We start from the raw sequence: 27,418 nt of genomic DNA on the forward strand, positions 1-27,418 counted from the left end.
GCTACGAATCGCTTTGGCAGGAGATTCCACTACACGCCATTCATCAATGCATGCAGCTCAGTTAACAAACCCACATTCATAACAGTAGCCATCCTAATCATGGGTGTAGGGTACATCAAGAGCAGAATCATGGAAAAGCAAGTGGGAATCAAGGAAAGGATCAAGTCAGAACACTGGAGGGACTTAACTGATCCTTGGTCAGTGTGACATGCAGCAATCAGCCATCTACTCCAGCCAACCGTAATTCAGCCTTACTACATCAATCCAGAGACTGAAACCAGTGTAGTGAGAAAAAAACAACGCTGAATCAATCTGAGGGACATCAGGTGAATTTGTTATCACAAACATAGTTGATTTTTATAATACACAAGTTTGAATGTGCAATATACACATTCTCACGAGAATTGGCTTGATATCCAGTACATGTGCTGTGGCCAGTCACGAAACACTGAAAAATTGGAAGTCAGAATGTCAAGTTTCTAAAGTTCAATTTGCTTCCCATCCAGGAACTGCTATCAACAAGGCAAGCAAACTGGTCCAGAATGAGCTTCTTTCTAATGTCATGCTTAATACAACACAATATAATACAAATGTTTGTAATATGCCTATTAATTATTCCTGAACAATTAGGTAGTAACCAGGATACTTATTTCACTATTTTCTCTACAACAGATTGAAATAGTGCCACTTCAACCTGCCAGTCAGCATCGTGCCTGTGATAAATTTTCTTCCTTTCCAGAAGATATTTCAGAGTCTGGAACTTATTGTCTGAAGGTATGGAGAGGTAGAAATCTTCCAGACATTCAAAAATTACTTGGGAATGCACTTGAGATACCATGAATACAAACCAACAGAGTAAGAACTGGAATGTGTGATGCGGATGAATAGCTTTTCCTTGGGCAACAAGGACTGAGCAGTCACCATCTCTGATTCTATGAAAAGGAGGAAGGAACTTTACTTCACTGTTCAGAATCATTAATCTTCAGGGAAGGAAAAAAAGATTAGCACCAGAAGTGCATTGATGGACAGGAAAGAGAAAGGGAGGAGGAAAAAAGAAGGAATGAAAGAGAAGAAATGTTGGGAATGAGAGACAGAAGAGAACAAACTGTGGAAAGAGAAAGAGAAGGGATGAATGGAGAGAAGGAGGGATGTCATTCAGAAGGGCAAGAGAGAAAGGGGATGAGGTAGGAGATGGAGAGAGGAGAGGGAAATAAAAAACACCAAAATTTACATGCAAGAATACAAAAGGGACAAAAATAATCATTCATTTATCCTTCAAACTTCACTCTGGAACTAGCCAATGTTTATCCAGAACCTTAAAAGGAAAGGGTAGTTGTTTATTATTACAGAATCCCGGACATATACCTACCTGCCTCATCAGCAATCCCCTGACAAATTTCTTACCAACCCATCACACCATAACTCTCCTTCAGACAGTAGCTCAGGGGTTTGTACAAACTTAAGTTAAACCCACATTAATCCATCTGCAAACTCATAAAGACCACAGTCTGATGAGAATCAAGGGCCAAGCTGCTCTAGGACATTGAACTGCTGGTCATTCACCACCATTGAAAGATAAACCTGGCACATGGTCATAATCACGCAGCAAGTACAGTGACAATATGGACGATCATTAGCTCAGCTGCTTTGCCTGGGAATGCAGCCATCCAAGCCTCAATAAAGGTCAGAACCTTCACTGATGACCCTGCTCATTCTTGCAGGTCAACATTTCAACTGGGATACAGAACATCTGGGTCATTTGTTTTAGAAAATCTGAACTGCAAGTTACACAACTTTGTTTTTGTTACAGCAATGCATAATACACTTCTGAATGGTTCATCACAAAATCAAAACAGATAGGAGATCAGCCTGTGGTTAGGTTGCATGCAGTAGCACACACACACACTCCACCCTTGCAAAAATTGTTCACCCAATTTAACGTCTAATTTTCTGGCTTTAGTTGAGGAGGGATTGTGGTTGTTCGTTGATTATTAGCCAGAGATCTGGGCTATTGATCCAGACTTGAGTTTAAATCTCCTCACCACAGCTGGAGAATAAAAATTAATAGAATTGAATAAAACTGGAAAACTCGGTGGGTCTAGAACTATCAATGTGGTTGACCCTCAACAGTCTCCCCATTTCAGGGATATGAGGTGAATGCCAGCAAAACTAGTGATATCAGTATCCAATGAAAACCATTCTTGGTATCATAAGGTGAAGTCCTGACCAACCTCCTTCCATTATCAACTGTCAACTCTTGTCAACCCTTGGGCCCAATGTTGTCCACAGCCTAAGCAACCCAAGTCTGTTGTATCTCAGTCACTCCATTAGTAACTGAAACTCCAGTCAATTAGATAGAACACAGAGCACTGAACTTCGACAACTACTGCACAGTACAGGCCCTTCAGCCCAGTGTCGTGCTGACCTGTATAAACTTACTCCACGATCAATCTAACCCTCCTCTCCTACACAACCCATAGCCCTCAATTTTTCTTACAACCATCTGTCCTACCAGTCATTACAATATGTCTTTCCTTCTATAATGGGACCAAAGCTAAATATAGTACTCTAAATGAAGCCTCACTGATGCCTTGTAGAATTGCAGTAAAACATCCTTATTTCTATACACCAGCCGTTTTGAATTAAAAACCAGCATTCCATTAACCTTCCCGATTACCTGCTGCACTGACAAGATTTATTTTTGTGATTTATGTATGAGGATCCCCACATCCCTTTGTGTTGCAGCTTTCTGCAGTCTCTTGCAAATTAATAATGATGTTTCATAAGTTTAAATTACACAGTAAATAACTTCACAGTTCCCTCTATTATATCTCATCTGCTGACTTAACCTATCAATATGTCTCTATAAACTGTCTGTCTTCTCTTCACAGCTTGCCTTGTCACCTACTTTTGTACTTGCAAATTTGACTATATACATTCACTTCCTTCCTCTAGGTTATTAATATATATTGTAAGCAGCTGCCGTCCAGCACTGATCTTTTAAGCAGTCCATTGGGTACAGGTTGCCAACTTTTAAATGACCCCCTGATTCCTAATTGCTGCTTTCCTGCTTATTAGCCAACTCCCTATCCATGCTATTACCTCCAGCACTGTAAGCTCTTAATTTCCAAAATAATCTTTCATGTCACATCTTACTGGAAATCCAAATATATCACATCTACTGGCTCCCCTAATGCATACTGGCTAACAATTCCAGAAAGAACTCCAATAGCTTTGTCTGACATGACTTCCCCTTCATGAAGGCAGACTGATTCCACTTAACTGGTTTTCCAAATATTCTACTGTCACCTGGTAATAATTGATTTTGTTTCTTTTTCCCCCAGTAAGGTATTAAGCTAAATAGCCAACTTTTTCCTTACCACTCTTTACGAATGACAGCATTACATTGGCAGCTTTCTAATCCCCCAGTTCCTCTTCAGAAACTGAGGAATTTGGGAGATTACAGCCACTGCGTCCACTATCTCTCCCACCACTTCTTTTGTGATCCTAGGGTACAGACCATGAGGTTCCGGTGATTTATCAACTTTTAAGGCTGATTTATACTTCTGCGTAGTAGCCTACGCCGTAGCCTACGCAAGTGGCCTACGCTGTTGTGAGCATTTATACTTTGCGTTGGTGTGTCTGCGTCGCTCTGCAATTCACCACCAAAACACTAGTTGGCGGTGGGATTTCTATGCCACTGTGTTGAGTTTCTTCGTGTTGAAACTCAAATTTCAAACAATGGCGACTGAAACTGAAGGAGGGTGAATCTTCTGTGATTGTCCGACCACTGAGAGACATGGATGAGGAAATGCATTTTAAATATTTTCGGATGTTGGCAGGTAGATTTGACGATTTGGTTCATCGTCTCCAACCACTTCTTTTGCATCAGTGTGCACACAGTATACTCGGAGACTGGCAATCACCGTTCGAGTTTTAGCTTCAGGTGGAAGTCAACAGGCTGTAGCAGCTAGCTGCAAACTGGCGTCAAGCACAGGGTCCTCCATAATTTTGGAGGCCTGTAAAGCATTGCAGCCAGAGTTCCTTCCCTGCCCTTCAGTCGCCCAATGGGAAGCTATTGCAGCGTAGGAGAAAATGCGATGCTACCAAGCGGACCAATCACAGTTGTTGCAGTCTGTGTCACTGCAACGCGTAGTTACATTTTTGGGGAGGTGCGCATCAGGCTACGGCATAGGGTATGGTGTAGGGTACGTGGCTAAGCTGTACCTATGGCGTCGATTCGACGCAGAAGTATAAATTGGCCTTTAGACCTATTACTTTGCGTAATACTAACTTTCTGCCAATGGTATTTAATTCCTTCCCTGCATTTTTAATACTAACATCAATGGACTGAGTCAGGATCAGGTTTAACAGGGCAAGCCTCGTCACAGTATTACACAGGCTGAATACTGACGAGTGAAGGTATAGTTCCAGATATTAACTAGATTAGATAGGGCCTGAGGTCCTGCTGTTAAAGCGATTGGCCAGGCTCCTGATAGTAAGGGGGACAGTGAAGACTGGAGTTTTTGATGGTAACAGTTGATGGATCTGATGTCAATACGTGGTCAGGATGAGGCAGTAAAAGTTTGTGGGAGGGGCAAAAACAGGAATCTGGATGATGAGGGCTGTGGAAGGGAGCAGGTCTGCAGATATTGCCAATTTGAAGGAGGAGAAGGCTTCAGGTGATCATGACTGGCATTCAGTAGTTGCAAAGAGTCAGGGTTGAGCAATGTTGGGAATGGCTGTGGCAAGAATTCTGGATGTAAACAGGATTAAGATTTAATGGAACTAGACAACGCTGGAGGTGGAGCTGAATGTTGGAGTCATGTGCCTGGCTCTGTCTCATAATAGAAGTGGGTAGCAGTTTGCTCCAGGAGCAAGCAGAACTGGATGGAGGCACGTTCAAACTGTTGATAGGAATGGACAAGACTTTTCACCAATTGTTAATAGAACTCAACAGAGTTAAGTTCCAAACCTTAACCAGTGTGGATAGGGCTAAGCTCTGAGAAAATAGTTTGAAATAACTATTTGCAAACTATCAGCTTCCTGAATATTCCAAGTATTTCAGGGAAAGGACTTCGACAAATTGAATAAGTTTCACTGTATATTTTGCAAAGACATGAAATGACAGGAATAGAGTGTTTCCTTTCTTGCAGTCATGCCCTGGCCCTGCTCACTCACTCCAAACAATGTGGCAAGGGTTGTCAGCCATTCTTTTCCTGCCCTATCAACCTTCTGATCTACTGTACACTGGGTCAGCAAGTGAGGTCCGGAGATTGCTGTACTGTTGTTCTTTTCCAATAAACATTCAGCACATTTCTCATCTCTCAATATCCCAAATGATTATTCTCAGACCGTTAAATCTCCACCCAGTACAAGAAGCTGAGACACCTAAAACCCATGAATGAAAGTGGGCTGTAGAACACAAGAAAATAGGAATAGTGATCTTTATAAGATCATTCCTGATCTTTCACATTACAGAGACAGAAGATAGGACTGAACTAAGTTCCCTGCAGCCTACTTCTTCTGAGGATAATGATTTTTTCCAAGACTTACGTTGATATTGCCAACTTAAATGGCAATTGTTCAGCCTCAGAAAGAGACGCACATCCCAGTCCCTTTCCCCATATTAGCACTCTGCCTTAAGCTCCAGAGAGAACAATAACTTCAGTGTACTAATATATGGTTGAGGGCAGATCCCTCATGGTGCCTGACCCAGGGTGACTTGGCCCTTGTAACAGAGCAAATGACAAGCTGTAGGTCACATTCTAATATATTGTAGGCTCTGTTTCCAGCAAGCCCCTTGGACACTAAGTAGCTGTCATTTGTCTTCAATGAACTGGGATCAAAGGGCTCCTTGTATGTCAGCTGTATAAAACTGCTAAGAGTCACTCAATTGGAAAAAGGCTATGACTTGAATCTCAATGCACAAACTACAATTACTACACTGCTGCATTTTCCTCAATACTTCTATCTCTCCCACCATCTCAATCAACTAGTTCCCTCAGGACCTTTTCCCCTGCCCCTCTCTTGCTCTATTTCCTTTCCCTACCTTCCCTTCCCACAAAGCCCATATCAACCTCATCTACAGCATTAAGTTCATTTCAAGCTTCTTCAACTTTTATTTCATCCATTTCAACAACCTTCAGGTATCTGACAGAAAACAAGCAATTTGTGAAAGAAGACTTAAGAAGAAAAACAAAATAATTCCAGCAGGACTGTAGAAATCAGCTTCTTTTATAGAATGATTGATGCATTAAAATAACTTAGACTTGCATTACGATACAAGAAAGGATCAAGTTGCAGCAAATATGTGGCACTGTATCAGGTTAAGGGATAATGTGTGCAGGCTTCACTGGTGAGCAGAAGAATGGTATGATATCAAGTAGGTTCTTAACAATATGTTATGATGGCCTCTGTACTACCAAGTTGGTGTTAGAATTGAAGAGGCGGGTGGAAAGGAAAATAAGCTAGAGTTCTACCTCCTGACTTTTGACCTTGTTTGTCGTTGGAATAGTCTGCATAATAAAAAGAAATGATACCTTCAGTGGCTGAATTGCCTGTTGGAACACAAAATTTAGGTTCACGGAGGGAGCATGGTGTCAAAGAAACAGGATGGGTAAAAGTAGGAGGCAGACAGACACCAGGAGAGTGCTCAAAGATAGTGTGTGGTATTAGGCCTTAGTTGGATGCATGAAAAATATTTGGCAATGGACTTAGTTCTGTTTTTTGTAACTTTATATTTAAAGGGACATAGAGATGAACAACAGCAGAAGGATAGTAATAAACGTACCATACCTTCGAAGGATTCAGGATTACCTTTATTCATTATCACTCATGAATGGGAGATGGAACTGGGTTAACAGCGGAAACTTTCAACATCTAGAGCCCAGAGTGACAAGGAAGAACATTCTGTGCACGTGGAGAATACTGGCATAAACATAATGAATGTAGCTCAACATAATGAATGTTTCCTGCAACACAGGAGAAGGAAAATATACAGGTATTTCCAAGGCAGGATGCTGTGTTACTTGGAGTTCACCTTGTAGTAGCCAAGTGACAGTTGTTCCTATCTTTTGTATCAAGAATGGTCTCTGTGATGAGGAAGCAATACCCAGAAGATGCCATTATCCCATTTGAAAACCCAACCAGTGAAAAATTAGAGTGTCTATTTGCACTGTAATAATACTTAGAACTTTCCAGTATTTCTGGTGCTTCATTCCTGAAGCAGGTCTGTTGCGCTCATGAGTGGTTTTGGAACCTACTGCAATTAGCTAGAAGAACAGTGCATGGATTAGAAGGCAGAAGAATTGCAAATATTACACTCGTCTTCCAACAAACGAATACAAGGATCAACCCAGCAACCGCAGGTCAGTCAGTTTAACCTTCTCACTTGGGGAAGCTTTTGGAAACATTATCTGGGAGAAAATTACAGGTCACTTGGTGATTGTTTCCATTAATTAAGTCTGGATTAATTAATGGAAATCAGCATAGATTTGTAAAGGGTAAGTAGTAAGCTAACGGAGATGTGTAGGGATTTCTTCTCACAGAGGGTGGTGAATCTTTGCGGACAGTCTCAAGGCTAGATCAATGAGACATCTAAAGAGGGCGTAGGAAATGTTATGGAAAGGTCATGGAAATGAGGACCTGGTGAAGCTGCACACAGGAGGAGAGGGGGATTGGGGTATATCAACCATATTCACGTAGGGCAAACTTCAGGGCATTGGTGGCCATTGGGTTTTATGATGAGGCAGCCCCAAGCAGAAGGATTGGAGTGATGTATATTGACTCTGAAGAGGCACTTAATTAAGTGACACAAAATAGACCTGTTAAATAGCGCAGAATAACAGGAATAGCAGTACCATGGACTATATGGCTGTCTATCGAACTCCAGGAAGTTAGCGAGAGGGACTCCTCAGAGGCCAGTGCTGGAGCTGATCATTTTTCTGATTTATTACTTGGGTTTGGTTATATAGCACTTCCTCTTTCAATATTTTTATTAGTTTCTACATAAAAGAATACAGGGTACAAGAAAGTATATATATATATAAAAAGGTAAAAAAATACAACTACCAATTACATTATATCTATTCATAATGACCGTCTCATTATTCATGTAGGTTAGTCAAAGTTATATTGAAATATACTAATTTATTACAAAAAAAACTAACCCCTACCAAGACCGAAGCTGTTTAAGGAGAAAAAAAGGTAAAATACCTTCTTGTATAATAAAAATTAATAATAGCCAACATCTAAATTTAAACAACGAATTGAGGGCTTTGAAAGTTTTGAAAGTTTTGAAAATAATTCAGAAAGGGTCCCCACAATGATTGAAAGTCTTGACGAGATTCAGAAATTGAACAACGAATCTTTTCTAAATCTAAGCATGACATAACATCGCATAACCATTGAGCATGAGTAGGAGGAGAAACATCTTTCCATTTACACAAAAGCGCCCTCCTAGCTATAAGAGACCTAAAGGCCAAAATATGTAAATCTGATGTCTTCAACTTGATATCTTGTCCTGCAACAATACCGAATAGGGCCGTCAGAGGATTAGGCTTAAATTTGACTTTGAAAAGTAAAGAAAAAGTTTGAAAAACTTCCTTCCAATATTTTTCAAGACGTGGACAAGTCCAAAACATATGAATTAATGAATCTTCTCCATTATTGCATCTGTCACAGTCGGGCAGTTAATATACAATATCTTATGTTTTGGATATCTTATATTAATCGTGTAGACTGTCTGGTATGGGTTTCTTTAGAAGCTAATTCTGTTAATAAATTTTCTATTATTTCTCTTCTTGGATCCTCACCTCCTTTATTTGTAAGTAAACTAACTGATAATTTAATAGTTAACCATACTCTGAGGATCTGGGTACAATTCAGAAAACATTTTGGTTTATTGAGATTTTCCCTTTCTAGTCCCATCTATTCTAATTTATTTAAACCCTCCATGACTGATTTAGTTTTTAAAGAAAGGGACAGGTTGGGTATTAAATGTTTTTGGGATCTGTTTGTTGGAGGAAATCTTTTCTCATTTGAGCAATTGTCAGTTAAATATAGCCCACCCAAAACTCAGTTTTTTTAGATATCTACAAATTAGAGACTTTCTAAGATCTCAATTATGTACATTTCCTATAAGCTCAGATAAGAACTTACTAGACGTAATTTTCAATTTGACACCTTTTTATAATGGTTCAATATCTAATATTTATGGTATGTTACTGGAGACGAGCAATGTTCCTTTAGGCAAAATTAAGAATCTCTGGGAACAAGATTTACAGACATCAATATTTGAGGAAGCTTGGAATGAAATTTTTAAATTGGTTAATACGTCATCGCCATGTGCTCACCATTCCTTTATACAATTTAAGGTGGTACATAGAGTCCATATGACTAAAGATAAGCTATCTCGTTTTTATTCGGATATATCTCCCTACAGCACTTCCAGGGACCAGGCACGTCCATTTCAAGGACAGGCTGGAGAGGCTGGACTCAAAACACAGATACTGGACATGAACACAAAACCCTTTGGAACAAGAATCAAAAATGAAAGGTTTTAGTTGATTTATGAAAGGCAAAATGAGGAGGAACATTGTGTTATGTGGCCAGTGATCAGCATCTGGAAAGCACTGTTGACAGGAATGAGCTGTCAGATTCAATACTGGCTTTGAAAGGGAACTATACTGGTACCTAAAAGGAAATGAAATGTATGGCTAAAGAGAATGGCATAGATTTGCTTCCGTGCAGCCAGTCAGTGGATCTGTGATCAGTTCCTCCATAGCTGCACTTATAGAGGGAAGTATAGACCATTTCCCAATGTTGCTGGAGCTAGCTGCTGTCATAGAATCCTATAGAGAGTACACTTTGCTGTCTCTGGAGTGGAGAAAACTTCTTTCACAGCCGTTGGTTGAAGTTTGTAGATGTTAGAACAGCTTTAAAAGTCAAGAGTCCCTTATTGTTGCATACTCAGCCTTCAACATGCAGTCACAGTGACTGCCTGGGTAACGTACATTTCTGGTTAATGATGATCATGGAATGATACTGTTAGGAGAACGTCAAAGGAAAACATAATCAATTACAATCGATGCAGATGATCACTGCCAGCCATTAATGTAACATATTGGTAGCTGCCACCCAGCACTGCAAATCTGCCTTCTTGCTGAATTTGTGTGTCCTGCCTGGGTAGTGGAGTGAGTGCTTTCCCCTGAATGTCAGATGGACAAAGCATGTCCTCACACCATATCCAGACAGGGCTTCTCTCTGCCATCATGAAGTATAAATACCAGTTGAGCCAACTGGCACATTCCAGGGCAAATGTTCCATCAGGGTAAATTGAATATTAAGATGGAATGTCAATGTACAACATAAATCTAGGGATGGAGAATTGAGAAAATCTGAAAAGGGAGAAGGTGCTTGGAGAAGAACCAAGAAGAGCAGCTCCTTTGTTCCACAGCCGCCTTCTAAGACATTGTTCCTTGACGCCTTCCTTCGCCTTCCTGTGTCTTTGTCATAAGTCATGACAATCGGTGTCAAACTTGGAATCAATACGCTGCAAAAGCCTGGGAGCATTTTGCTATATAAAGCAATTTGGGATTTTGAGTTATGCAGCAATCCCAAAATTGCTTGCAGCTGTTTGCCAATGGCACTATGGCCACAGTTCAATATTGAACCCTTCTGTGGCTGGCAACGGAGGACAGAATTGTGGCAATTTCTCACTGCTCATTGTGGGGAATATGCTTGAACATTCTGAGCCAGACTGGATCTGCATCAGCAGCTTCTCATCCACTGTCTTCATTGGAAGCAAACAGCAGAGAGGTCTGAAAGAGTTCGTATTTTTTGAATTGAGTGACTTCATTTTTTTTTACGTCTGATTTCTAAAACAGTTTTTCAACTTGTAATAGCTTGATTAATTTTTCATAGTTTTGGAGTGTGTTTGATAGTTGGCAAAGATAGGCAATATGACTAAGCATTTTTCTATGATTTAGACTTCCAGCGTTTTTCTGCTGAGGGATACAAATAAGATGGAGACTGAGCAAACACAACATCCAGACAATTGAGTCCTTGAATGCTTGTTAGTGACAGCTTTTATGGATAATTAGCTGGAGAAGGGCCTCACCAAGAAAGGGGCTGGATGCACTGCTTCTGCTCGAGGAGGCCCTGCCAATGAACTGGCAACCTATTTAGCCCATCTTTATCTGGAATTTCATCTCTTCCAATTGGTTTTCTGGCACCAGTTAAATTGAGGAATTATGTGTTGAGGCAGGTGATCGTGTTCTTTAGGTTTATATGTTGATAATTTCTGTATGAATTTAACCTGCCTTGTTTTAATGTTTAACTAATCAGAGGGTAATTGACTAGTCTTGTTCTAAGATTTTCTCAGTTAGTTGCTTCTCAAAGTAAGCCGTTCATCAAAATACATCATAGCACTGGATATTTTTAATCTACTGGCTGCTTGTGGACAATGTAGTTGACTAATAGTGTGAAATCTTTGATTGATTGAAATGATGATTGGATTTGAGTGACAGAATGCTACTTTACAAGCCACTTACAACTACAGTACTACATCTGCAACAGCTGCCTTGACAACATAGTAATAAATGTCAACAATAACTGCAAAATAATATCCATATGATGAAAGAATTTAGAACAAGAAAATATGTACCGAAGACAATGACTTTATAGTGTTGATGAAGTTGGCCCAAAAATGCTATCCAAGAGTGTGTCTCACATACTTTACATAAGTGTTGAAGACTTCCAATAACTGAATCACTCACACTGTATTCTCAAAGAACAGTAACCATGTAACTAATAAACCCACTGCCCCAGCAAGCTTCTCCACTTCAATATTATAATCATGTTCCAAGACTTCTCAGTAATTATGGTCGCTGTCCCACAGGCCCGTGACATGAAGTTGATCCTGATCTCCCGTGCTTTCTGTGCAGAGCTTGCATGTTCTCTCCGTTACTGGATGGTTTTCCCCTTGGTCCTCCAGTTTCCTCCGGGTCCTCCAGTTTCCTCCCACTTCACAAAAAGTGTGTTGGTTATTTGGCTACTGTGTGAGTGTGTGTTAGAATTAGAGAATGGAGTTGATGAATAAGTGGAAGAGAATAGATGACAGAGGAATAAGTAGTGGCAGGGACTTAGAGGAATGCTCTGAGAACAGCCTTAGGTGGATGAACCAAATGGCCTACATCACTATTGGAAGAAAATATGGGTCACCCATTATGACAGAGATGAGGAGAATTTTTGTTGCTCTCAGTGTTATAAGCCTTTGGAACCCTCTTCCTCTAAAGATGGTGGTAGCAGAGCCTTTTAATTTTTTAAAGCAGAGGGAGACAGATACTTGATAGGCAAGAGGATGAAAGAGTCCCAGGGTAAACAGGAATGTGAGGTGGAGATTACCATTAGATCAACCACAACAATGTTACTCCATGCCAGAGCAGGAACAAGGGGCCAAAATGTCTTCCCTTGCTGCCTATTTGTATATTTCACACTTTGTCATGGCATAGGAGGCCTTTTTGCCCATCAGGTCTATGCTATTTCACAGGGCAATCCCATTCACCCATTAATTTTCCCGACATGCTATTCTCCCGACATCCTCACCAATTTTACCACTTATACACCACCAGGGACAATTAGCTTATCACCTTGAAGATTTCTGGGGTGTTGGAGGAAACTGGAGCAGCCAGATGAAACCCACGCGGAGAACATGCAAACTCCACGGTGACAGAATTGGAGGTCAGGATTGAACCCAGGTCACTGGAGAGGAGGCTGTGATCAGGCTTAGGGAAATGGGAGATACATCTCTTGATTTTGCCTTGAAAATGTGTTTATGGTATTAACAAAACCACACAAAATTGACTGATTTAAAGTTATTTTTCCTCAAGTTATTCTTAAATATTTGAAAGATTCCATGAAGGGTTACAGAAACGCCATCACAGTCTGTTGACAAAACAAAACCAATCTCGATTGCTTTATTTGGAACTGATTATTTTGAGTTTTGATGAACTTTTGAACCAACTGGAATCAGACTGACTTGCACAGCCACACAAAAATATGTTTACTTTATATCATTTCCTACAAACCCTTCCAGTGACTGTTCTTGGGAGAATGTATCATGTGGGAAGTACTCCAGTGCTCAAACTTGGCACAGAAGATTCTCCACAGCATCACCTCTAAACTGATGAGGGGAAAATTGCACCTTATACACTTGCTCAATGCCATGGCAATATATTACAAATGTTCCAGCATCCACCCGACAAACTGCAAATATTGAGGCCAAGGTGAAAAATATTGGCATTGAGAAATGGAACATAACCTTGTTTCATGTTGTCCCTTTCATCATCAATTCATGCCCTAGTTATTCATAGTAACCAGACACAAAGTATAGTCTCTCCACACTGACACAAATATCTTAATCCAAATCTTATCCAGCAGAGCCAAAGAACTGTGTGTATCTGGTCACTGTTCATCTGGAGACGGCCAGAGCAAAAAAATGGAATATGTCACACTAGCTAAAGTTCTCCTTGAAGCTGAAGATAAATTTGGTATTGCTTTTCATCTTACAAGAGAATACTGATATGATCTGAATATAATGTGCATCAAATCTGCACCAGATACATGCTCTGGATGTCTGAGGAGACAGTGCAGAGTGCTGCAATCTGTATTTAACCTGTGGTGCACCTGTCTGATGGGACTCTGAGTGCCTGAGATAGAAAGTGTTATAAACCACAGGGCTAACACCTTGCACATTGAACAGCAGAGAGAGGCAATTTGGATCTGAACACAAAGGCTTTTGTGCTTAACAGTGAATTATTCACCACATTCATAACACTGGAGATGGAAACAATATTTAAAGACTGTCAGTTAATGTTGTATGCATCTAACCTTTGCTCTTTCCAAACTGTTGTCCCCTTCATTAAACAGCAATCAAACAATGACTGATATGAAACCGTGGTTTACTTAATAACTAGATTTTGTTCACTTAAATAGAGATTGCTCCCATATCAGTTTTACAATAAGATATCTGCCTAAAACATCATTTTACTAGTAGAGTACAAAGAGCCAAAGTGTACTTTTTGCATTGATCTCTCAAAACAATTGCTTATTATGTAGGGGGCCCATGACGTTGTGCAGTTACTGCTCTTTGTGTATGCAAAGATCTTGCCTCCACCAGTTGCCCCATTGCAAACCTATTGGTTTAGATCAGGTGGGTTGATGACTGCAACAGGGTGGGGATGTGACGGCTGAGAGCAACCTGGCAGAATGAATGCTTATCCCCCTGCTCTACTCAATTTATACTTATGACTGTGAGGCTAAGTACAGCTCCAATGCCATATTCAGGTTTGTTGGTGACACCACTGCTGGTGGCTGGGTCGAAGGTGGTGACAAATCAGCATACAGGAAAGAGACTGAAAATCTGGCTGTATGGTGCCACAACAATAACCTCTCACTCAACTTCAGCAAAACCAAAGAGCTAATTATTGACTACAGGAGGAATAACCTGAGGTCCATGAGCTAGTCGGGGGTAATAATTAGTCAGGGAACCTGGAGGTCCGTGAGCTAGTCAGGGAATCAGAAGTTAAAAAGGTCAGCAACTTCAAATTTGTTGGTGTTATCATTTCAGAGGATGTGTCCTGGGACCAGCATGCAAGTGCCATTACAAAGACAGCACAGCAGTGATTACTATCTTAGAAGTTTGTGCAGATTCAGCAAACTTTGACAGATAAGTGGTGGAGATTATCATGACCTGGTATGGAAACACCAATGCCCTTGAATGGAAAAATCCTACAAAACATAGTGGATATAGCCTAGTCCATCACAGGAAAAGCCCTCCTGAACACTGAGCACTTGTAGAAAAAGCATTGCCACAAGAAAGCAGAATCCATCATTAAGGACTCCCACAATCCAGGCCATGCTCAATTATCACTGATGCCATCAGGAAGGAGGTACAGGAGCTTCAGGTCCCATACCACCAGGTTCAAGAACAGTTATTACTATTCAACCATCAGGGTCCTGAACCAGCATGGATAGCTTCACTCACTTCAACTCTGAACCGATTCCACAACCTACAGATTCCCTTTGAGGACTCTACAATTCATGTTCTCAGTATCATTTATTTACTGTCTTTTTTGTTTTTGCACAGTTTGCTATCTTCTTCACATTCAAAGACTGGCAACCATTGATTCTCTTGTATTTCACTGCTCTACTGTGAATGCCTCAACAAAAATGAATCTCAGGGTGGTATATGGTGACATAAACATAATTAGATAATAAATTTACATTGGACCTTGAACTTTGGATGTGCAAATGAAAGTCTGACTTCAGTTGACAGTGGTGGGCTGTGAGGTGAGATGGTGGGGATCCAGCTGACAGAATGAGACAACGGGGGGGGGGGGGGGGGGGACGGGATGGAGATAGGAGTGCGAAATCAGAACAAGGATTGGGTTGGAGCAGGAAGACGTCACAATTTGTCGTTTTCAGTAGGAACATCAGGAGTCATGGGCCCAACCAGATCAGGCCCGAGAAACGTCTGTAACAGAGTGGGTGGTGATGGAGGCCATGGTGGGAATGAAGAGTAGGTAAAAATGTAAAGGTGCCTTTCGTTTGGGGGATCTGTGCGTTGAGCTCGGTGTCCATGGATCTGGTGAGCAAGGATGCGATGGATCAGATGAAAGCAGGCTTTGCCTCTCGTTCATCTGTTCAATTGGATTCTTGGTTTGAGGCCAAGCACGTACAAATGAATCTCGCATTACGGATTTCTCCAGACCCTGCCGCGTCTGCAAAGGAAATCCAAAAATTTCTGCACTCCTATTCAGTGCAAACTCAAGTTCAACAACCAGATTTTTTGATTTTATTTTATGTGGTGCACAAAAGCATTGGGAGGTGCAAAAGAATTTCTCGTCCATTATGAATTTGAGGGCTCAAGGTCCTTGCCCTTATGAAAGAGCCCAGCTGTCAGCTTAGTGGATAACCACTCGAATACATCAGTTTCCAATGGACTCACTGCTGAAGGTCACCGATGTTTAGCCACTGGCTTGCGGATAACCACCTGTTTGCTACAATGTGTGTGGCAACCTGTGCAGACATCTGTGCCCACACACTACAGCACAAAAGAACACAGGGAGATGGACGTCAGTTGTAACCACATTTGACCTTCTAGTCTCTCCCTATATTTACCACTGATTTTCTAACCCCAATACTGAGGTGGTCATACCACCTCAATTGAACAAGGTCTCTGACCTTCATAAGAAAGATAAGTAACATTTAAATAGGTTGGTAAAGAAGCCTTGTGGAATGTCTGTGTTCATCAGTCGAGACATTGAGTGTAAGGGTCAGGAAATCATGAATAGGAATGTTGTGTGCAGTTCTGATCGCCTCATTACAGAAGGGTTGGCAAGCTCTGGAGATAGTGCAGAATAGGTTCACCAGAATACTGTCTGCATGACAGAGTACTGTATTAGCTTTATGGAGATGTCATTTTCTCTGGAGTGCCAGAAGCTGAGGGGAGGCCTGAGAGAAGTTTATGTAAATTACGAGAGTCATAGATAGGGTAGATAATCAGTGTCCTTTTCCCTAGGTAGAAATGACAAATGAGAAGAGGATATAGCTTTAAGGTGAGGGGGAGGAGTAAGTTTAAAGGAGAAAGCATTTCCCCCCCACAGGGAGTGTTGGATGCCTGGAACATACTGCCAGGGCTAGTAATGAAAGTAGACACAATAGTGGAATTTGAGAGGCATTCAGACAGTCACATGAAATTGCAGGGAATGGAGGGATGTTGATCACAGATAGGGTTAATTAAGGGCAATAAACAATCTGCTGGAGGAACTCAGTGGATCAAGCAGCATCTGTGGGAGGAACAGAACAGTACAGTACATATTTAGGTTGAAACCCTGCACTAGGATTTCCTTGCACAGATGCTGCTTAACCAGTTGAGTCTTCCAGCAGATTACTTATTGCCTCAGATTCCAGGATCTGCATTATATCGTGTCATCAATGATGAGCAAACTGCTGCACCCCTTGGAACGTGATGGGAATGCCAAGAACTTTTAGCAGACTTAACAAGATTTATTTCTAACTTTTAGGCTTCTACAGGATGCAATGGTGCTTGAGATGTGATCATTCTCAGTTAGAGAGCAAGGGGTTAAATGAGGCAAGAACAAGCAGCTCCAACTTTAAAGTCTAGAATGTGCCTTTCTGAAAATGCAGGTTGGACATCCCCCTGCAAATTAAAGAAGTATGCTCGATCAAAACATTAAGCAAGGGTACCTGTTAGATGTGTCAACTATTTAGATCAATTACATCTTCTCAGAACTTGGCAGCTTACAAAATGAGAAAGACCATAAGACATAGGAGCAGAATTAGGCCATTCAGCCCATCAAGTCTGTTTCACCATTCCATCATGGCTGATTGATTTTCCCTCTCAACTCCATTCTCCTGACTCCTCCCCATAACATTTGACTCCCTGATTAATCAAGAACCTACAAAAACCTCTGCTTTGAATATACCCAATGACTTGGCCTCCACAGCCATCTGTGCTTAATGAATTCCACAGATTCACCACCCTCTGGCTAAAAAAAATTCCTCCTCATCTCTGTTCTAATGGTACATCCTCTGTGCCCTCAGATCCTAGAGTTTTGGAAACATCCCTTCCACATCCACTCCGACTAGGCCTTTCAGTATTTAACTGGTTTCAGTTAAACCTCCCCTCATTCAGTAAGCACAGGCCCAGAGTCATCAAATGGTCCTCATTTGTTAACCCTTTCATTACAAAGATCATTCTTGTGAAAGTCTGGCATGCACTCGGGTTGATATAAAATCCCTCTGAAAAACATTTTGCCATTCTATAATTACCTGGCAATTACGTTGTCTCAGTCTCCTCATCTCCTCATTTCAGCCACTGTGACTTTGGCCATCCACAGGTTTATCAATAAGATGGAATTAACATCTGCATTGCTCTTCTGATAACCCCATCGCACCTTGAAGTACTTTACACCCCACTAATTACTTTTGACACATGGTATTGGGAAATGCAGCAGCAAGTTTACAACATCGGTGTCCCAGAAACAGCAATGAAGCAAACAAGCTACAAACCACAAGCAATGATTCAGATGAACAGTGTAGATGTATTTGAGAAGAAGCTAGTTGAGTACGTGTTGAAGAACAGAAGGTTGTGCTGATGCTGCAAAATGAAATGAGATGAGGGAATGCTTGTGAGAGGCATCAACAGCAGCACACAGCAGGAGGAGCGAATATCTGCTTTAAAAATAATTTCCATGCAATAAGAATTATTTTAGTCTGCTAGAGTCTTTTACTCTGCTCGTGCTGGCTGAAAGATAAATTATGGCCCAGAACACTGAAAGCCTCCCTGCTCTTTATAATAACATATAAAAAACTATGGGAAAATAGATGAGCTTAACAAATATCTTGAAAGACAGCACTCTCTTAGTAAAAAAAAACTTCCTTCTGATGCCCCCCATAGTTGAAGTTCAAGTTTAATTGTCATTAAGTCCATGAATACAGCCAAACAAAACAGTGCTACTCTGGGGTCACAGAGCAAAACACAGTACCAACAGTCACACACAGCACAAGGAACATATAGCACATATAAGATCGCAGTAAACTACAGTCACACACCAAAGAATATATAGTCCATGTCCCTGAGTCCATGAATGTTGTAGCAGTCTGCAGTTGAACACAAAACAGCTTGTCTTATGTCAAGCAAATAGTAGAGGACAGCACCAGCTCAGTATGGATGCAGTGCAACACCACCTCCGGTACTCCACTGGAGCACCCAACTCCAATGTCTCCCCTGGTGGCTGCAAGCAGGCGACGCTGCGACTTGAGGCCCAGTCCTCACTACAATGAAGGCCTTGCAGCTGGCCTGCTGTCTGCCCCTGCCGTTCACCAATAAACTAATGAAATGGACTCCCGCGCCATCAGTGCCCAACAGGGTCTTGCTGTCACAAGAAGAGCGACTAAGGAGGATCAGTCGCTGTTAGACTGCACACCTCCTTCGCGCACCGATGGCTCTCTGCCGCAGGCAGCATCACGATCCACACCAAGTCCAGCTCCTTCAGTTTCTCCACCAACGAGAAACTCACTGATGGGGTGGACCTGCGGTACTTTAAGTTCTTGATTAACCCTATCGAAGCCACTGCATCCAAGCGTGCCGCCATCTTACCAGAAGTGGCAAAATTATACTTTCCTCCAATCAGCTTGAAATTATGTCCATTAACATTAGCCATTTCCACCCTGGGGAGAAAAGTCTCTTGCTACTTTTTTTCCCCAATGTATTCCTCTGATCATCATGTAAACCTCTATCAAGCCACCTTTCATCCTCCTTCACTCCAAAGGGAAAAGCCCAAGCTCCTTAAGCCTCTCCTCATATGACATGCTTACTAGTTGAGGCAGCATTTTGGTTAACTCCTCCTCACTCTCTCTAACGCTTCCACCATCCTTCCCATAACGAGGCGACCAGAACTGAACATAATATTCCAAGTATGGTGTCTAGACAGGTCAAATGGATAGGAACATAGCTCATGAAAGCTAATCCAAAGCAATCACACAATCCACTTGAGGCACAAATAATCAGGGAGCAGATAATAAACAATATGATATTAAGAAGTGTTGACGAGTGGAGGAAGCAAGGTATGCAACTCTACCAGTCCTCAAAGTCAGCAGAGCAGACAGCAGTACAATGCAATACATAAAATTACTATGGTACTGTGCACAAGTCGTAGGCACCCTAGCTATTTATATGCACCTAAGACTGTAATATCTTGTATGATTCAATTGTGTAAACGATACATTATTTTCATCCCCTGCCCTCCAATCTGCAGGATATTATCTCATGAAGCTACCAAGCCCTCAGCTGCTAGCAAATCACTTGCCTCTCTGCCATTTGTGTAAAAGAACATCTTAGATCTCAGTCCCTCGCACATTCGACATTTAAAGCTGCCTCTGCATACAATATACAACAGTATTTTGCTATTTCAGTTTAGAAAACAGGAAAATAAAATAACTGCAAACAGAAACAGAAATGCTGGAAGAACTTAGCCAGTCAAGCAGGAAAGGAGGAAAGAGAAACGAGTCAACATTTTGGGTCAGCGACCCAATCCCCAGAGCCTTCTTTCTGACCTTTCCTCGTTAATGAGATGACTAACTGCTCTCTTTTTCTAAACCGTGGTTGCATGGAATCCACTTGGGCAGGACCGAATGGACTGTGCATTCCAGCAGAATTATGTCAAGTAATCTCATCTGATAAATGGAACTTTATTAAATTTATGCCAATGAACTGAGAGGTCACAGTTAGAAAGTAATCTAATTGCAATAAGACACTGCATCATTATCTATGGGAGAGATAAATTTTGAACCCAGAGCCCAGGGGCGGTACAGTAAAGCAGCTAGCAGAGCTTTTGGCCCCAGACCTGCAAGATCACGTTCGGTTCTTACCAAGCAGATCTGATTTCCTTGTAGTCACATTGCCTTCCACCAATTGTTCTTAGTGTTCAGGTGAGTGTTAAAATCTGGGCCAGTTGATGAAGTATAAAGAGAATTAAATGGGATTAATGTAAATAGGTGATTGATAAATCAGTGTGGACTTGGTGGGTCAAAGGACCTGTTTCTCTGCTGTATGCTTTTCTAACACTAACACTTAGCTAAAAATGCATTCAAAATCTCTCTCATCCTCCCACCACTGAAGTACTGATCCAATGGTCACAGGAATACAGAGTACCTGGTCACTAAATAACCCCTTGTATGTTTGTTCGAGTTTACAGTGAACAATCACACTATTGTTGTAGAAAACAGAGGAATAGCCTCGTCTGCTTATCAGTTTGACCCAAATAAAAGCAGCAGCTTGCTTGTACCCCAGAATAAAGCTCACATCTTGTTACTTTGCTGTGAACAACAGAATGCAAATAAAATGGGGGCTGCAAATGAGAGTTATCCAAGAACTTAGTGAAACAGAGATCTCAGCAGGGACATGATGCAGCAGCTAGAAATAAAGAAAGGTTTGGATAAAGTCTGCCTTTAAGATTTTCAGCCATGCATACAAAGCAACCACACAGGGTTACAGATGAAAAATGAGTGCAGTGGAAGAAAACAGCAAAACAGATTACGTGAGGTACACAGTAAAATTTAAGTAAACTACCATAAGAAACTAAACATGTTCTTGTCAACAAGTACATTCAAAATTATGAAAAAGTCTATGGATGGACCTCTGGATTGGACAACAGTCTACCTGGTGCTGTTGAAAAATTGCCATACCTGACAGCATTCAATGAAGAGAAATGTTGCTGCGCTCTATGCGTAATACATACAGCCTCAAAACCTGTGCAGCTGAGAACTCATCAGCCTGCCCTTATAGGTGTGAGCACACACCACCAGCACTCTTCTCTACCTGGTCTCTGTGTTAACTTGATGGTGGTAGCATCAATGATTCCAGGTTTACTGACAGGGATCCCAAGAGGTTACATCACTTGCAAGAGAAATGCTCGAGGGACACTCAGAGTCGCAACGAGGCACTCCAGTAGGAGGTTACTGGAGGTCTCTGTGAGGTCATGGGTGCAATGGCAGCAAATGCCTGTCTGCCCTCCTCCTGTGGAGATGAAGAAACAGATGAAGTTTGACTTTGTGGAGTGGGCACCACTGACTTCCCTAATGAGCAGCAAACTGTGCGGGATAACACATCTCTCCGGCCAGGAGCTGGGCTGCTCCTGAGGCCGGGAAGCTGAGAACAAGGATGACCTTGACTCTCCCTGTGTGAAGATGCAGGTCCAGAGCAGACTTGTTAATGAGGTTTTATGGTGTCAGGTGACAATAATGACAATGAGGCACAAGCACACCCTGCAAAGACATCGTTCATCCAGGGTGTACAGGGTTCTGGAATTCACTTACTGAATGGGTGGGAGAGGCAGAAACCCTCAACATATTCAAACAGTACTTGGATGAAAGGGTGAAGAACCGTGACCTGATGGTCTACAGACCCAATAGAGCTGGACAGCTATTTTCCAACTGATGGGTGGAAGGAAAGGGCAGTGTTGAGAGTCCAGTACTACCTTCCTCAAAGTTTGCTATGCCTGATAGTTTGTGTCTTCTGCATGTTTGTAAATGATCCTTAAGCACCCCTGTCCAAATCATCAGTGTATTGTAAATTAAGCAGTGGTTCTCCAACAAATCATTGGGGAACTTGTGGAATGCTTCTTTCCCACGCTCTGTTGTTCCAAACTTTGCCAATTTTCTATCCAGGCTCTTTTAGTCCAAAATTTTCCATCCTTATTAACAAGCTAACTTTGTGGCCTTATCAAATACCTATTGGAAGCCTATATCTACCATATGAATCATATTTCCCTCATTACCATTTCTGTCACTTCATCAAGAAACTCTATTATAAAGCCTGTTTCTCCTTCTGTAGATGCTGACTGGCCTGCTGAGTGCTTTGACCTTTACTATTTTATTTCAGACTTTCAGCATCTATTTTTTTTAGCCTCATGTGAAACTGCATTTACTTGGTTTTGAGTTGTGAAACCTTACTGTGCAACAGCTATAGTATTGTCACTGAACATCCCAGCAGCCCAAAAGAATGGGTTTGCATTCTGCTCTGTCATTTGTAGCTGGCTCAGCCCTGGACCAATAGATTAATGGATTGGAAAAGCCGAGAGGGATATTGGTCAAATCTGGGCAAATGGGACTAGCTCAAGTATACATCTTTGTTGGCATGGAGGAGATAGACTAAAGGACCTGTTTTATCCTGTATAATTCTGTGACACTCTGACTTGGTTCCCATGCACCCTTACATGGGAAAGGAGAAGAAATCCAGCTAGAGTTTTATCCTTATTCTCTATCCAGTCCCTTCACATTCATATGGTGCCATTAATACTAGACAACAAAGATTTTGCTTCCTGAATACTTTTGGCTGTATTGTATGCATTTTGGGCTGCTGATCATGCAAATCACCAAGAAATTTCCCAATCTGCACTATTTTCTGAAATTGTCAAAATTTGTTACAGTATTACAATTCATAATTCAAGTCAATTAAAATGTTGCCCACAGTGTAAGCTGAGAACTTTTCTATCTTGTCCAGGCATGCTTAGGCAGGGTGGATGCTGCATGGCAGGGCAGGTTTTAGGAAGATTATGAAAGCATCATGCACACACTGTTCTAGGCCTTGCACTTACATGCATATCGGTTTGTAATTATGTTGATGCGCATGCTCTCATTATAATAAAGCAATTGCATTTTCAGGAGTATTTGCAATAGCAAGATGTCTCAACAATGTTGCAACAGCTGTGATACTTTGTTATATTTGTAGTGAGTATATGCTTAAACATATACTCAGAGGCAGAGCATGACCATTAAGAAAGCCTATGAGCTCTACTTTGGGTGTAAAATTGGTGACCAAGACAAAGCCTGGTTCCTCACATCTGTTGCATTCCCATTTAGACTTCTTCCCTGCAAATCTTGGCGCTGTCAGTGATGAGCATGGTGAAAGGTTTCACCAGGACATTGCAGTCATGGAGAAATGGTATCAGGGCAACTGGAATTTATCAATGCTGGCTGATTATTGTTAGACACTTAAGCAAGAAGCCTTGAGTACAAATAAAAATCATCAACAAAACTTTTTTAGCTCAGTTGAACTATAGCAAAGCATAGGCACAGTTATGCAATTAAATGTATTATATTCAATAAAAATTAATTTCTTGTTTCTCCAAATTCTTGCATGACACAAGTAGTCTTAAATTATGTTTGTGTTCAGCTTCAAGCAGTCTATCATAAAGAAAAAAAAATTCTGAGAAGGCAACACTTTCAAAAAAAAAATGTTGTCCAGTGTAGTCGACTATGATGTTCCCATGGCTAAACAGAACTTTCTTGGATTACTCCCATAAAATGCCACTCCTCTGGCTACTTCTGACCTGCTGATCCGTCTGGTCCACTCTGCCAATTCCAGTATTGACAGGACAGGAAGAATAGACCAGTCCAATGCTTTCCTTTGCATCCAATTGAGAGCTTTTATGAATTAATGTTCTAAGTTTTAAGTGCACTGTTTCTCTGAGTGTCTAGGCACTGTGTGAACCACACACAAAATGCTCGTGGAACTCGGCTTCTCAGCCAGCATCTGTGGCGGGAAAAGGACAATCAAATGGAGTAAGTAGTGAGAGAGGGTCTCACAAAATACCGTGGAAGAGAGCATGAAAACCTCTTCAAAGTGAGCATAGCTTGAAAGGACTTTGCAGTGGAGCAGCAAAATGGAGATACAACCGACTGCAGTTCCTGGGATTTGGAGCGACACTCAAGCATCCACAGTCCCATGTGTCTCTGCAGTATAATCTAATGGGCCCCAATCGCTGCAGTCTATTCCAGGCATCCAAAGGCGTATACATACCCGCGCTAACGCCGGCCAATAGACTCTGCCACACTCCCTCAGCGGCAACACCAGCCCCGTTTGAGTTTGATGAAGGCATTAAATAGGAGGGCGAGTGCAGCAGGGTTCAGAGGAGTCCCACACCCTATCCCGGCTCCAGTCATTTTCTCCGCTGTTCTTTTCGCTGAGGGTGGAGTCAGATTGGGGAAGTAGCCAACGTTATTGTATGTTAATGAGACTATTTTAGAGCGCATATTTAAAGCCTCATTCGGATGTGATGTCAGCAATAAGGCAGCCAGAAATATTACCGAGAAGTCCAATTCAGTGGCCTTGAGCTGCCCCGATGCCGCAGTGAGCTGCTTCAGACAGTAAATACGCGTCCCTCTGCCAAATTCCTCCTAAACCTTTGTTAATCAATACCCATAGCCCCTGCGCCTCAAAGCTGGAATTTAAAACCCTTCCTTTCTGTGGCTGTATTTGGAGTTAAAATCTGAGACTGAGGAGCCCAGTTCAGTAAATGAGGTCGTTGCTTTGTAAGACAGCACACGTCAGAACAAGATTTGTCTGCCTGTTTGTGAACAATTAAACAAACACATTAACTCCCACCCAGTGGTGGTCAGACCATAAACCAAATAGGGGAGGGAGTTCCTGGAAATCTTTTTTTTAAAAACAGAATTTCACGTGATAACTAAAACTACAGCAATTTAGATATAAATGCAATGTTCCTGAGCTCGGACCCAGTAACCACAATCTTTTCAGAAGCATAGCTGTAGTTCACACCCTCGGCATCTCAGTCCCGTTATCTAATGAGAAACGCCATGGCTCCTCTGAAGTCGGCTTCAACTCACTGTTACAGCTCTCGTACAAGCAACAGTTTGGAGAACACATTTAGTTGTCACCTAAATTCTTGCTTTAGGCGTCACCTAAATGCAAGAATTTGTTCTCTCCGAGATCCCTTTAAGTTTGACTTCAAATGACAATATCACTCAGCATTGACACACGAGAGGCTGCAGATGTTGTAATCTGCGCAAAAAAAAAGCAAGGTGCTGAAGAAATACAGAATTCATGCACTGACTGACTACCTTTGAAATAACGAAAACAACTGTCTGCACAAACCGGTTCCTTCAGTGCATCCTTTCTGCTCTTTGAAGATTTTTACACACAATATTGCGGGCTGTAATTTTACAATAACATTCTGAGGATTTAATCCTTAAAACTGGTCCATCGTGACTTTTTCAAACAGCTGCCAATCTGGGACACGCCTACATCAAAGGTCTCGGAAACACATCGCCCATCCTCCTATTGTGATCGCCGTAATATAAACCAACCCCCACATTTAGGAATAAATCAAAAAGGGGCTGGAAGAGGTTAATGTAGAAAACAAAGTGGTCCGTGTGAAGTGCGGGCTTGTAAGTATAACAGAGCCCAGAGCTGGTTCCGTGATTTTAAGAGCTATAAGTGCAATAAACATGCGCTGCGCAGTTTGGAGCTAAACCAGAGCCCCGTGAAAGCCGGGTTGCCAAACTCCAATAATAAACCAACTGAAAATGTTAAATACAGGATAAAGCCTCGAGTTCAGATCAGGGCACAATGCCCTCTCACTTCTCTTTGAGATTCGGGGAGAACACACTGACACTTCAGTCAGAAGACGTGCTGGTTCCGGGTCCAACAGGTAGAGTGAGGGTCTGAGGACGCGACAATTCTCAAGCACATCACCCCCACATACACAGACACACATATGAACTAACAAACACAGAGACATATACACGACATACACATATAGACAGACAGATGTGTACACAAACACGGTACAGATATACGTACATGCATACAAAGACACAGACCGACACGGAGTCACAGACCTATGTCAAAATTAGCTCAACAAAACTGCGGCAGAACCGATACAATCTTTATGTAAAAAGTTGCGGAGTATGCAATTTAAGAATAAAGTATCAACCCTGAATGCACTGGGGTGCCGAAACCCACATTTAAAGCGCCGAACAGCGCTCGACCTTGCAGTCCAAGGAAGACACGATCACAATCCGCCGACCCCGGGTGATAGCCTGCGGACTGTCCCGTTCACGAATGCACACCCACCGCGCAGAGACAGAGCGAGTTTCACGCAGCCACTCACCATCAGCCTTCTCCGTCTTAATTATAGTCAGAGCCGGCTGCTCGACAGCTGCCTTCATCGTCCTCTTCTCACACTGCGAGCCGAGGCTCAGCAACTTAGCACAAAACTGGAAAAGTTTGGTGGGGGTGCTGCCGGCGAAAGGAGTTGGGTATTGCGCCGCTTTCTCCTGTTCTCTCTCCAAAATCCTTTTGCGGAGGTGAATTCTCACTGATGAGGCTGAGCCGCTCACGGATTCAGGGCGTCGCTCAATGTGTGAGTACGCTGACTGGGTTTGACTTGCATTGAGCTCGAGCTCAGCCCACGGACTGCTCTTACAGTCGCAACTCGGGCTCAATCTCCGAAAGTTTTTTTTACTGTCAAGATCTCTGTGAGGACTCCCACTGCACTTGCCTGATAATTAAATCTCCCCCCTTCTGTGGCGGATCAGGCGGATGTGACGCCAAGCTAGTTACCGCATTTTTTTCTGACTTTTTTTTCTTTCTGTGTCTCTTCTGGGGAAGTGTGTGCGTTTTAACAGATTACAATCGCTGTTTCCTCTCTTCCCATAACCTCCCAGACCTAGCGGCTCATTTGTTTACACTGAAATATTGGGAAAAAATGACTGATTTGCAGTCTGGGACCTCTCCACTATTCTAAAGCCACAGCTGGGCAGAAAGAACAACATTAAAAAGAAAGCTCACCGTCCTGCCATCAGTACTTAATAACGGCCAGCTATTCCCTACAACACCACTCCCACTTTAACTTCAAATGCTCAGCCTCACTCTGTTCTTAAACTTCTTGAGGAGTATCGTATTGTGCATTCTTCTGCAAACAAGAGCCCAAATTTGTCTTTGTGCATGCCTACTCTGATTTCACCCTCTGATTCCAACTCCTGATCTGTCCCTCAGTAGGGAAATGAAAAGTTGGAGTTGGTG

The 27,418-nt window shown here is 41.9% G+C and overlaps 1 protein-coding gene across 4 annotated transcripts in view; it reads right to left on the reverse strand.

Annotated features, from left to right (window-relative positions):
• The window catches only part of ets1 (v-ets avian erythroblastosis virus E26 oncogene homolog 1), a 108,803-nt gene that overhangs the window by 41,070 nt on the left and 40,315 nt on the right, over positions 1-27,418 (reverse strand). The window contains exon 1 of one of the 4 annotated variants that reach the window (XM_063038171.1): positions 26,505-27,126. The exons of 1 other annotated variant lie outside the window; for it this stretch is intronic. In XM_063038171.1, coding sequence (XP_062894241.1) covers positions 26,505-26,562 — 58 coding nt within the window. In that variant the 5' untranslated portion in view covers positions 26,563-27,126. Of the gene's footprint in view, positions 1-24,391; positions 24,941-26,504; positions 27,127-27,418 lie in introns of those variants that run through there. 2 more of the 4 variants (XM_063038170.1, XM_063038169.1) reach the window with 2 other exon arrangements.

Source organism: Mobula hypostoma, chromosome X2 (genome assembly GCF_963921235.1).
Source record: "Mobula hypostoma chromosome X2, sMobHyp1.1, whole genome shotgun sequence".
Classification (NCBI taxonomy): domain Eukaryota; kingdom Metazoa; phylum Chordata; class Chondrichthyes; order Myliobatiformes; family Myliobatidae; genus Mobula; species Mobula hypostoma.